Genomic DNA, 13,333 nt, shown 5'->3' on the forward strand with positions numbered 1-13,333 from the left:
ATTCTTAAAAGAGTTGCAAACACCTCTCTTCCAATTATCAGGCCAATGCACATACCTTAATTATTTCCAAAAAAATCAAAAAGCCATCAACTGCCAGCTCTTACACTATCTTGAAACTCTCCATCTGATTAAGGATTGACAATAAAAATTCCATTAGCACTGATCCACTGGTGATATCTTGGCATACTCATCTATGCACAAATTCAAGCAGATGCTCTTGACAAGACTTTTGATCACATTTGATATAAAATGTCTTCTAAACACACCTACATCTTATGATCTGCTTTCTGATTTTTTGCAAATGAGTACCTAGTTGATTTTTCTTGGACTACTTATTGCATGTAATGATAGATGGTTCTGTCTTTTAACTTTACAACTAATGCTTTAATTCCAAAAATACTTTCAACCACCCTTTTGCCCCAGTATATTAATGATCTTCTTCAAGTGACTGGAAATCCTGACAACAGTTTTGCTGATGGTAGGACACTACATTTCATCTTCTCTTAGCATTAGCATTAGTAGAGGCATTTGATGCAAGAAAGCAAGCTTATGCAGCATCAGCCAAAAAAAAAAAAAAAAAAAGTAACATAAATAAATAAAAATAACCACTTCCTCTTCACCCCTCTGTTCGTTCGAAATACCTGTCCAGCTGAGCCTTAAACTGATTTAGGCTATCAACTTCCACGACAAGGGATGGAAGTCTGTTCCACCTACCAACCACCCGCTGGCTAAAGGCAAATTTCCGCACGTCTATCCTACATCTGTCTTTCCTCAATTTGAATTTATGCCCTCTCAGGTGATTATTCTGAGCTAGAGGAAGAATCCCATCAGCATTGAGCATGCTTAAACCATTCAAGGCTTTATACACCTCTATCAGATCACCTCGCTGGTGCCTAGTCTCCAGACACTGTAATTTGCAAAACTTAAGCCTTTCTTCGTAAGAGCACCCCTTTGTTCCATTCACTAATCTTGTTGCCCTTCTCTGTACTCGTTCCAGCAGCTCTACATCCTTCTTGAAATGAGGCCTCCAGACCTGTATACAGTACTCTAGGTGTGGCCTGACCATTGCCTTATACAATGGAATAATCACCTCCTTATCCCTGCTGGAAAAATTCCTGTATATCATTGACAATACTCCATGAGCTACCCTTGCAGCCCGTCTGCACTGCTCAGAGAACTTCATATCTCGCTGCACAATCACCCCCAAGTCCCTTTCATTCTCCACCACTGTCAATGTAGTACCACAGAGTTGATACGTTGCTCTGGGGTTGCTGTTTCCCATGTGTAGTACTTTACATTTGTCAATGTTAAACTTCATTTGCCACCTCTCAGCCCATCTGCTCAACCTTTCCAGATCCTGTTGCAGCAGCATAGTGTCAGTAGTGTCCTTGACAACCCTGCCAACCTTTGTATCATCTGCAAACTTGGACATTAAGCTTGATATACTATCATCAATATCATTTATAAATACAGAAAACAACAATGGACCCAACACTGAGCCCTGAGGGACCCCACTAATAATATTAGTCCACGATGAGCAGTGTCCATTGATTACCACTCTGTCTTCTCCCCCTCAACCACCCCTTTATCCATAGCAGCAATTTGCCTCCAATGTCACACTGCTCCAATTTGTGTAGCAGTCTTCCATGTGCAACAGTATCAAAAGCCTTTCTAAGATCCAAGTATATAATATCAAAGTTATTCCCTGCATCCAGTTCTTTTGTGACTGCATCATAGTATCCAATCAAGTTGGTCAGGCAAGACTTCCCCTTAACAAAACCATGCTGTGTCTGAGCTATAACTGAAGTCTTGTCTAAATGATCCTGCAGTGCTTCTTTAACCAGTGCCTCCATTAATTTTCCTGGAACAGAAGTTAAGCTCACAGGTCTATAATTACTTGTGTCAGCCTTTGATCCTCCTTTGTGAATTGGGGTCACATTTGCACATTTCCAGTCTATGGGTACCTTCCCTGAGTCCAAGGAAGCTCTCATAATTATGGCTAAGGGTTTGCTTACTTCCTTTGCTGCCTCCTTTAATATAACTGGATAGATCCCATCCACCCCGGGTGCCTTTCTTGTGTTTATCTTCAACAGTTTCTCCTCCACTTTACTCCCAGTTATTTCAAGATTCTGTAGCTTACTGCTAGAGTTGAATACACCTCTGGCATTCCCTTTGCTGAATAACTCCTCATGTGTGAATGTCGATGCAAAATATTCATTTAGTTTGTTAGCTACCTGAGCAGGATCATCAACAGTTGACCCATCAATATCAAGTGGACCAATCTGATTCATCCCCTTCCTTCTACAGTTTACATAAGTAATGAACTCTTTGCTGTTTTTCTTTGCATCCCTTGCCAAGGATTTCTCGTAATCTGCCTTCGCCTGCCTAACCTCCTTTGTAACTTGGTTGCATATCAACTTGTATCTATCATAGGCTTCTGTGTCATGTGTTAATTTGTAAGTATCCCATGCATTTTTCTTCTCTGCCATATGCCTCATTAGTTCATCTGACATCCATTTTGGCCTAAACCTTGAACAATATTTCTTAGTTGGTATGTAAAGCCTAGTAGCTTCCAAGATAAGTTCTTTGAATGCTTCCCATTCAAAGAACTCTTCCAGTTCAACAAACAGCTACAACTTCTCAAATATCTACCACCAGTGTCCTCCATGATAGTATAGTGGTTTTGACACTTTTCACTCATTTGGGGAGGTCTGGGCTCTATTCCCATTCATGACTGGAGGAATTTCTAATGTCCTCTTCAATTGAGGCTGTAATTAACCAATCTCGGGTACAATCGGCTAAATATGCCTTCCAGCGAATTACTCCAGGTTTTTCAAATTGCACAACATGCAAATTACCCATGATTTTACATAAAAAAAAAAAACAAGTTATTTTTTAGTTTGTTTGTTTGTATATAGTGTCTACAATCACATGCTTGTAGATACTATATATAACAACAACAGTACAATATGGTCTCAGTCACTGATGCATCTACAACAACAAAAAGAACAGCAGCCACCATCAATTCCTTAAATACCAAATCTGCAGGTAATTCTCCATGGGGGAAAAGAAAATTTAGTTAACATCAATCCTAAATTCAATCCTGTGTTAATTCTCACAAAACAGAATTCTGATCCCAAGCCCATCATCAACAAGACCAAGATATTCCAAACAAGAGCAGACAAGTTAATGAGTCTTCATCATCATCAGCCATTTTCAATCCACTGCAGGATGAAGGCCTGTCCAGCAACTTTCCGGTTCCTTCTGTTTTGTGCAATGGCCATCCATTTACTACCCACAAACTCATAAATTTCATCTGTCCATCTCTGCTGTTGTCTTCCAGGTTTTCTCTTACCTCCTCTTGGGTACCATTCTGTTATTTTCTTAGTCCATCTGTCATCATGTCTTAGAGCTGTGTCCTGCCCAAGACCATTTTAGTTCTTTAGTTTTGATAAGAATGTCCTTTACTTGAGTTTGCTGCCTAATCCATGTGTTTCTCTTCTTATCTAACAGTCTTATTCCCAATATAATTCGTTCCATTCTTAGCTGTGTAGTTCTCAGCTGCTCTTCCATTCTTTTGGTGAGTGCCCAAGTTTCACTTCCATAAGTAATGGTGGGGAGTATACATTGGTTCATTATTTTACGTTTCAGACAAATTGGGATATTGCTGCTCAGTATGTGACTATATTTCCTGAATGCTATCCATCCAAAATTTATTCTTCTCTTGACTTCCATCCATTTATCATTATTACAGCTAATGACTTGTCCCAGATAAGTATACGACTCCACCTTTTCAATTACTGCTCCTTCAATCATTATATCCCTTTCTGTCGCATACTTGTTCAAAATTCTGTATGGAGTCAAATGCCTTTTCATAATCCACAAATGCCAGGCATAATGGTGTTTTATATTCATTTGCCTTCTCCATTGGCTGTGGCATTATGTGAAGGTGATGTATAGTTGAGAATCCTGTCCTAAAGCCAGCTTGCTCTTTCGGTTGATTCTCATCAAGTATTCTTTCTAATCTGTTAGTAATGACCCTTGGGAACAACTTGTAGATGTGGGATAACAAGATAACTAGTCTATAATTTCCAATTTCTGATTTGTCTCCTTTCTTATGCAGCAAAACTATGATTGCATTATTCCACTCCTTAGGCACCACACCTTTTCTAATTTATTTTGTGAAGAGTCTTGCCAGTTTTTGTGTCATGTCTCTTCCTCCCAATTTTAACAACTCTACAGTAACTTCATCTTCTCCTAGAGCTTTCTGATTCTTCATTTTCTTCAACGCATGTTCTACCTCATCAGGAAGGATATCAGGTACGTGTTCATGAGGAAGGATATTGTACGTGTTACTAATTTGCAATCCATCTTCCCCACTGCTGGCATCATTCCCTCGCTCCTTGTATAACTCTTTATAGTAGTCTTCTGCTATTTGAATTATGCCTTCTCTGCTATTCATAAGTATACCATCGCTATTCTTCAGTTTCAGTATTGTTTGCCTTTCTATATTACTGCTAATTTAAATCCTTTGTTTTTCCTTAATGCTTGTTCTACTTTTCTTGTGTTAAATTTTCTTATGTCCTCTCTGAGTCTCTTTCTAATGGCTTTGCATAACTCAGTATACTCAATTTTCTCCCTGTCAGTGTTTTTCATGCTCTTCATTTGTCGTCTTCGGTTCATCATGACAAGTGTTTCTTGACTGATTTTTTCTTCTTTGGATTTCTTTTTACCTATAGGTTTCTTGGGCTTTATCACTTTGTAATATTCCTCATCGATGTCTTGGTCCTGAACAGTCTGCAGAAGCTCAAACTTGTTCTTAAGTTCCAGTACATACTGCTTTTTCTCCTCTTCTGTTTTCTTCATTTACAAATTTACAGATTCTTCACTTACAAATATACAACTATTAAATTTCTGCTATATATTCATGTACTATTTGATTGAATTATATATACAGGTAGTTCTCAACTTTATGAGTTAATTCGTTCCTAGCGCGCACTCGTAAAGCGGGAATTTATTTCCCATAGACAATGTTAAAAATAGGGGTTACGTTATCAACAATGAAATTAGTTAGCTAATTAGTTAATGTTTAAATAATGATTGATTTATCCAAAGAAATGAAAATGTAGCCTGTAAAATCAAACATTTATAATAATAAAGATCTTATTTATAACTTACAAATGTTAAAGAGTGTTTATTCTTCATCATCATTATTGACTAAATGCACACTCGTTGATCACATATTATTGGCTCGGCACTCATTGGTTTGTTGCACAAGGAGTCGTATTCTTCACAAATGTTTCAAGAGGCATTTGTTTCCAAGATAATCTTCTCCTTTAATTATAAATTTCACGATTGCATGCATAAGCATTTTTTAACGGCACATACAAATTGGAACTAACATGATTCGCGTGGAGTAAAAAGTTTATGAAGCTTAAAAAAAAAAGGAATGAAGAGAAGATTCTGAAAATTTATTTATGTTTTTTATACGACTGAAGATTTCGGTGAAGGGGAACATATTTCACCATAATAGCGTAAAAACCCACACAATTCCAGCTATCAGTATTTTTGCAAATGCAATAACATCGAGTTTACTACCCATTTATAATTGCTTGCAGTAACAGAAAAGTCCAATAAACCAGAAAGTGCAAATTGTTTTTATTGTTTTATGGTTGTGACCTCCAGAAATATGCTTTAGAAAAATATCACAAAGGCTTTTAAAATTGATTCTTATAAAGAAACATATGATAACGATGAAAGTGTAATGCATTTTAGTGATTTGAATTGGTAACTAATACAATTTACAAACCACGCTCACAACCTTTTATATGGCCTTAAGGTCACGCTCGTGACCTTAAAAATTACATTTTAGAGAGATAAATAGCTTAGTTATAGGGAAAAATTTAACTTCTGAAATCTTGAAAAGAATTACCAAAAAGCAATGTGTTATTAGGTTCACATTACGATATTTTAATGATAGGATGGTATCTCTGGAACCGATTAATATCGTAAAGTGGGGTACATTGTATTGTATAGCTATGCACATGGTTTGGAATGCGGTATTTATGAATGTTTAACATTCATTTTTTGCATTTAATGTTCATATTTTCGATTTTGTTGATACCTGATACTTGGGGAAAAAAACTTGTAAACCAGGGATCTCATAAAGCAAGAACTGCCTGTATTAGTATCTGTAACCCCAGCCCTTTCTTCAAAACCATTCTGAACACATGCTTTAACCAGCCATTGCCCATTTACGGTTCAGTTCGAAGTTCAACTCTAAATGCACTGAACTTTCCTACACTTTACTGCATTCAATTTCAACCACAGAAATCTTTCTTCTCCTACTGAAGACCAAGTATTCAACCTCGAGGCACTTATGTTCAACCTAGAGAAAAATGTTTGCATACCACTCCCAAGAATGACTATATTCTGCATACTACTTGAAAAAGTGTGCTGATGCCCACACAGATGTATATATGTGTATATAAAACTTCAAGGCCAAAATTTTAAATTTATATGCAAACAATTATAACAATTCTGAAATACCGTTTTTTTTTTTTTTTTTTTTAAATGGGAGACATTGACTCTTTCTGCTCATAAACGTTTTTATCTACAAAGCTACACATCTGACAGCAAGTACAAAATCCAACTCCAGTTGAAGGCACTTTTTCTGTTTACTTTTTAAAACCACCATAATAGAAAAGGGTTGGTTTTTTTTTTTGGTTTTTTTTTTTATTCACACAAACAAATCCGAATGGCAGAAGGGAAGTAACAGCTACACTACCAACCTCATGATATTGATTCTTTACTTCCATCCAAAACTGGCTCAACTATTTTTCTTTAAAACTCTGCTGAACTCAGTGTTCTGACATTTTGATGTGCTGATCCTAACTGCTTCCAGATAAATTTGCACTGAACATTGCATTCATACGAAATGAATGCAATGTCAATACATAGCATACAACCATGTGAAGTAATGAGCAAATCTAATCAGTACTCCCATTAGAAACTGTGGTCAAGAATGTAAAACAGGATTCAAATACCACCCTCATTCTTTCATGAATTATCAATGTATAGAGTGTGTTACATAATTCCTTGCCTCTGACTGGGAAAGAAAGCCTTCTATAAAGAGCAGTTATTTTATCTAGCACTGAAAATATATATGGTTTCTAAACCCTTGCAAAGCTAGATTCAGTTCACTTAGCTTCTGAAAAATATCAGTTAAAGTAGGCAAGCTTACGAAACCATTCTTCAATTTTAAAAAAATTTGGTAAGGGATGACATCTCTCAGAAAAAAGAAAAAAAAAAAAAAACTCTTCTTTGCTGTTTAAACAGCCTAAGCACAATATTTATATGGAACAGCCAATATCACCTTGCTGTGCAACAGCAGATTATATCTCTCACAATCCAAATCTATGCAGAGCTGAGATTTGGATTCTGAAAAATACAATGACAATCTACAACAATCTGCTATTTACACATTGGTTTTAGACAAAATTAATAACTTAATTCACGGTTTTGTGAAAAATTAGACTCCTACATTTGGATGCAAGTGCTGCCTGTGTATAATGCAATGGTTCCATTCAAAGGATGAATTGATGTTCTTTGCTCTGGCAAGTAATCCAAAAACAGCCTTCCTATTGTGGTGGCTGCACCATCAGAACAAACAGAAATATAGCATTGCCACAGAACAAAAAACTTGTCTATCACCAGTGTTGAAAGTAAGACAATATTAGAGTAGTACTACAAATATTTTGCATTGTTACAATCAATGGCTTGACACACAACTTTTACAGAATATTTTTAAAATGTATTTTATTTTTTTATTTTTATTATCATTATTATTACAGAATCATATGCAGTTTCCTTTTCCATATATATTACCATTTAAAAATTAACAATGTCCCTATGATTGTGACATTACTCTGGCAAGGATATATTATTCTTGAGAGGCTATATTATATATTTAAAAAAAAGTGATAGCAAACCTGTAAGAATGTTTGTACTTTCATCCAATTAAACGGAAACCTGCTTGGACTTGCTTACTTTTTTCTACAACTTGATCTACAACGTGACTGGTCATTCTGAAAAAATCTCCATATAGTTTTGTCAGAAAACAGAACTGCCTTAATCAAAGATGCGATCTTTCCATAAAACATGATTGGGGCAATTGTCACTGCATTTGGAATTAATTTTTCAGCAATATTGAAGTATTTTACATTTTGCCACAAGCATGGATTGAACATAAAATGTTATTAAACAACTGGAAGAAACTGTCAAACCTTTTGAAACAGTTTGTTTCATTAGTTCTCTTTGCTACTGAGAAAAAAACTGGAAAGTCTATTTGCCAGATCATCGTGTTACAAATGCCTCTAAGAGAAAGCAGAATTTAATGATTGGTTTAAAAGAATTTCATTGCAAATTACACAAAATGGTTGCAATCAATCTTTTGTGCATGCAAATCCCATTTAATATAACTGGTATCTTTTCTTTTTTTCTGCTCCTTTTTTCACGACAAAACATTGTATACAAGTCTCATAAAGCAACTGCTGCTCTGAGAGAATGCAGATTCCAAGAGTTAACCACCTGCCCCAGAGTTCAGACCTGGTCGCCAGTGATTATTTCCTCTTCAGAAATGCAAAGGAACACCAGCATGGGAATTAATTTCCCAGTGATGACAATCTCAAGGAAGCTGTAAGGGGTCTTTCTTTTTTTTTTTTTTTCCTTTTTTTTTTTTCAGCATTTTAGGTATTTCTGCTTTACCCTCAAAATGGAGGGCATATTTAAGAAGATACATAAAGATAAAATAAAAAAAGAATTAAGTTACACTGTTTTTTTATTATTGAGGTAAACAACTTGTTGAGTGATCCTTAGATGAATGCCAAACTACAAGGCCAAGGGTATAATAATGGTGTGAAAACAAAGAGAAAACAGATGGGAGAGACAAATTCTTTTCACAGGTCTCAGAATACTTTCTTCACCTAGCCAAACTGACTGTATCACTTACTGTTTGGTGTGTGTGTGTGTGTGTGTGTGTGTGTGTGTGTGTGTGTGTGTGTGTGTGTGTGTGTGTGTGTGTGTGTGTGTGTGTGTGTGTGTGTGTGTGCACGAGCATGCTATACAAGCTCTATGTGTTATTCTCTGCTTCTGATAAATGATGGACTCTTCTCATGAATGATCTTAAAAATCTCATTCTGAAGCCACTTTCAGTTGCATAGAAAAAATAAAATCCATTAGACCCACATACAATAACAAGCAGAGAAAGAAAGCATAATTCTACTTACCTTCACCAAAGGTAGATCGATCTGTAATACTGTTGCAAGCTAAAACCAAAAGAAATTTTGTAAAAAAAAAAAATTTTAAGATCAGTAACATAAAGTCATGAATATAAATGCAGCATTCAAAAACTAACAAACAATGAAATAGTTCTATTCTTACTCTATTAATGTTTTACTCAAAAAACATATAAAAACATTTTTAATAGAGAATAAAAAACAAGAGTATACATCATATTTTTTTCAGTCACAGAGCATTTTTCATTATGTATTTGTTCCACTTGGTGAAACAGTGAGCTAAGAATATTATCCCTAGTATTGTACAAGGTATAAATATACTTCTATTTCACTGGTCACTTAATGATGCACTCTACTTAAAGCAGGACAGGAAGGTCACAGGTTCCTATCCCATTTTTGAGAGTTTTTGGTGACTGGGAATGACCCTTACTGTGCAGTAATATCACACCTTTTGACAACATTCTGACTTGCTTTCACTTTAAAGTTAAATGACAAATCAGTGAACAGTGTACTACTATATACTAGACTACTTGAATTTGGGAATTAACAGACATGAGGTATGGTCAAAAATAGTTGGGGACTGAACTAATGCTTGGAAAATGAAGCTTGCCAGCTATACAGATAGCTCTACTTTGAAGTAATCACTTTGACATAGTATATGCTTCTGCAACTTCCAGAAGCATTCCTAATAGGCTTCTTTTGAAACTGCTAATAGTTCCTGTGTTACATTCAGAATAATTTCCTCAGTTATTGAAAATTTATGGCCTTTCAAACAAGGGAACTTTAAGCTTGGGAAGCAGGAAGAGAAGAAAAAAAAAAAAAAAACCCTCGCAGGGAACTAAATCCAGTGAATATTCTGGATGGGAAACTAGTGTAATGGAGGAATTTGCAAAAATTCTTGAATGGAAAGCACACAGAGTGTGCACGGCATAATACAAGTACCAATTTCCCTGAAGCCAACTGTTCTGGCTTCTACAACACGGTTTCGCTCTAACACGATTGATAAATTGTGGCAATCTTCGCACAACACGATACTTATATAATATGGTTTCACTCTAACATGGTTAGAGAATTGTGACAAACCTCACATAACATGGTATTTTTCAGCTTTTGTGTGGGGGAAACCCTGCTATTATAATGAATGTAATTTTTCATTATTTCCATTCTTTTTGTAAATCCCCACTGTTGAGTCATTATGCAAAAAAAAAAATTGGGAAATCCCCATGTCAGGTTCTGTGCTATTGAACTTGTGCTTGTTTGAGACCATAAAAATTTGACTTCAAAGAGTGTAGTTCATGACTTTTAAGGTTTTTATAAGGTTATTTTGGTTTTTATTTGATAAACATTTTATAAATTTTTCTGGGTATGTATCACTAAACTTTGTTCTTACGAACCATATTGGAATAATTTCTTGGTTGTGAATTAAATTCCAGCCCAAAATTATGCCTAAGGAAAGTAAAAAAGCACTGCTCAAAAAAAACTATTTCTCTTAAATCAGAGCTACAAATTTCGGAACATCTTAAAAAAAGGGGAAGGTATCATACATTGCAAAAAGTTTAAATTTAAATGAAGCAACAATTCGGACCATAAAGAAAAATGAACAGAAAATTAGAACTGCTGTTGCTACAGGATCTTTCACTTCCGCAAATATGACAGCCCATCCCCAAGCACTAATAATTGAGAAAATGGAAAAAGCACTCAGTATTCGGATTGAAGGATTTGGATATTACTATTTTTAACAAAAATTAAGTTTACAATAGTTATAAAAAATGGTGTATTTTTGTTAGCGTTTGGAACATAACCCCCCTCCCTTTTTGTACTGATTCTTAGTCCCGTATAATATGGTTTAGAACTATACGAGATTTTATGGGAGCCTACCTACTGTGTTATACGAGGGTTACCTGTACTATTTTTTAATATTTCTGGCTCACTGTTTCATGCAGAAAAAATTCATAATGAACAATGCCCTGTGCCCAATAAATATGATAAGTGTGATCTTCAAACTTGATCATGATCATCATGCTTTTATTGGCCTTGGAAAAGATGGGGTCTTGCATTCAGATGACCAAACTTGTTTTTGGGTCACAGCCATACAACCATGACATTACCAGTAATGATGAAAAAAAATCAAGTATGGATCAACAGCGGCCCAATGATGATAATCCTGATATGGGAGAACTTGCCACTCTATGAGGATGCAAGGCACAAACTTCACCTGAAATGCATTGTGGTTTGCAAATCTTGTATTAAAATTACATGACACATTCCATAAAAAATATCAATTTCACAACACTATAGACAATTAAACACTAATCACTCCTGATCAGATCATGAAAAAAGTGACCGAATTACTGGTTTTGAAGATGAAGGGCAGCCAGAGCAAGGATCATCTTGAATGAATAGCAGCCCTCTTTAAACTTTGTGAACTGTCAAAACGTCTTCAAACAACACACTGCATCTTCTCCAAAAGCTGTTTTTCACATTGTGGGTTTCTGTTACACTTCCCCTAATATGAAAGAAAACTGATTAAATCAATGATTTTATAATTATTGTATTTTAACAATAAAACACACAAAACACCTTCTATTCAATGGGCACTAATTCAAGCTGACTGACTGCTTGAATTTTCAATATTTATCAATGATATTGATGAAGGTATATCGGGCTTAATGTCTAAGATACAAAGGTTGGCAGAGTGGTTAATGACAGTCATCAGGATGAGCTACAACAAGATCTAGGAAAATTGGGTCAATGGGCTGAGAAATGGCAATTGAAGTTTAACATTGACAAATGCAAAGTACTACACATGGGAGTAACTTATCAACTGTGTAGCATTACATTCAGGGTAGTGAAGAATGAAAAAGAGCTGGGGGGTAATTGTGCAGTCAAACATGAAATTTCCTGAGCAGTGCAGACATGCTGCCAGGACAGGTCATGGGGTTTTGTCAATTATATACAGAAACCTTGCTAGCAGGGATAAGGAGGTGATTATCCCTTTGTATAAGGCCATGGTTAGGTCACATCTTGAGTACTGTATACAGGTCTGGAGACCTCACTTTAGGAAGGATGTAGATATGCTAGAGTGAGTACAGAGAAGGGCAACCAGATTGGTGAAGGGAACAAAAGGGTGCTCTTATATAGAAAGGCTTCAGTTCTGCAAATTGCAGCATCTCAAACCAGGCACCTATGGGATCCGATTAAGGTGTTTAAAGCCTTAAATGGATCGAGTAAACTGAATTCTTTCACTTGCTGAGACTACACATGTGAGGTAGCATAATTTCAAGTTGAGGAAGAATGGTTACAGGATAGATGTGCGGGAGAACTAGACAAATTGTTGGAGGGTACAGATGGGTGAACTGTGTTTTTTTTTTTTTTTTTTTGGCTGATACTATAAAAGCTTGCTTTCTTGCATCATTTGCCATTACTACTACTACTACTACATTTTCACATCCTACACTATAGTCACACTGCCACAAAAATGAAATCAAGGTCACCATCAGATGCAATATACTTTAGGAGTAAAGGATGATGGAGTGATTAGAGTACTTTGTTTTTAGACTAATTTTAGTTTTAAACAAAAGTACTCATACAAATGTATGGAATGAATTTTGTTCCCATTCAGTTTTGGTCTATAACAGAAATTTATATATCTGCATTCATTCTCTTTTCCCTTCACTAATTGTTCTGTTTCTTAAAAAGACTCTGTATGGCAATGTACCGTGGGTTCATTTTTGTAGTAATAGGTCTATACTTATATGCTAGCAAGTGAGATAAGCATTCATCACTACAGAGTAAAGAGAACAGGAAATCTAAGCTTTAAGCCTGGTAAAAATTTAAAAACGATAAAACCCATACAACAGAACTTGGCACTTCCCTTTCAGACATGGCACTAATTATTGGCTAAACTAGTTTTGCTGTGCTACCTACTACATCTACTACCTTCCACCATAATTACTATACATCTATTAATTAATTAATAAGCCAGCAATAAAAAAAAATTCTCAATTATATTTCAACTATCTTTGTACAATGTCAAA

General features: G+C 35.6%; 1 protein-coding gene across 1 annotated transcript in view; it reads right to left on the reverse strand.

The window, feature by feature from the left end:
* The window catches only part of LOC150085447 (protein FAM91A1), a 211,016-nt gene that overhangs the window by 132,725 nt on the left and 64,958 nt on the right, over positions 1–13,333 (reverse strand). The window contains exon 10 of the mRNA XM_090374568.1: positions 9,288–9,326. Coding sequence (XP_090230694.1) covers positions 9,288–9,326 — 39 coding nt within the window. The remainder of the gene's footprint in view (positions 1–9,287; positions 9,327–13,333) is intronic.

Source organism: Mastigoproctus giganteus, chromosome 5 (assembly GCF_048544385.1).
Source record: "Mastigoproctus giganteus isolate SK-2022 chromosome 5, ASM4854438v1, whole genome shotgun sequence".
NCBI lineage: Eukaryota > Metazoa > Arthropoda > Arachnida > Uropygi > Thelyphonidae > Mastigoproctus > Mastigoproctus giganteus.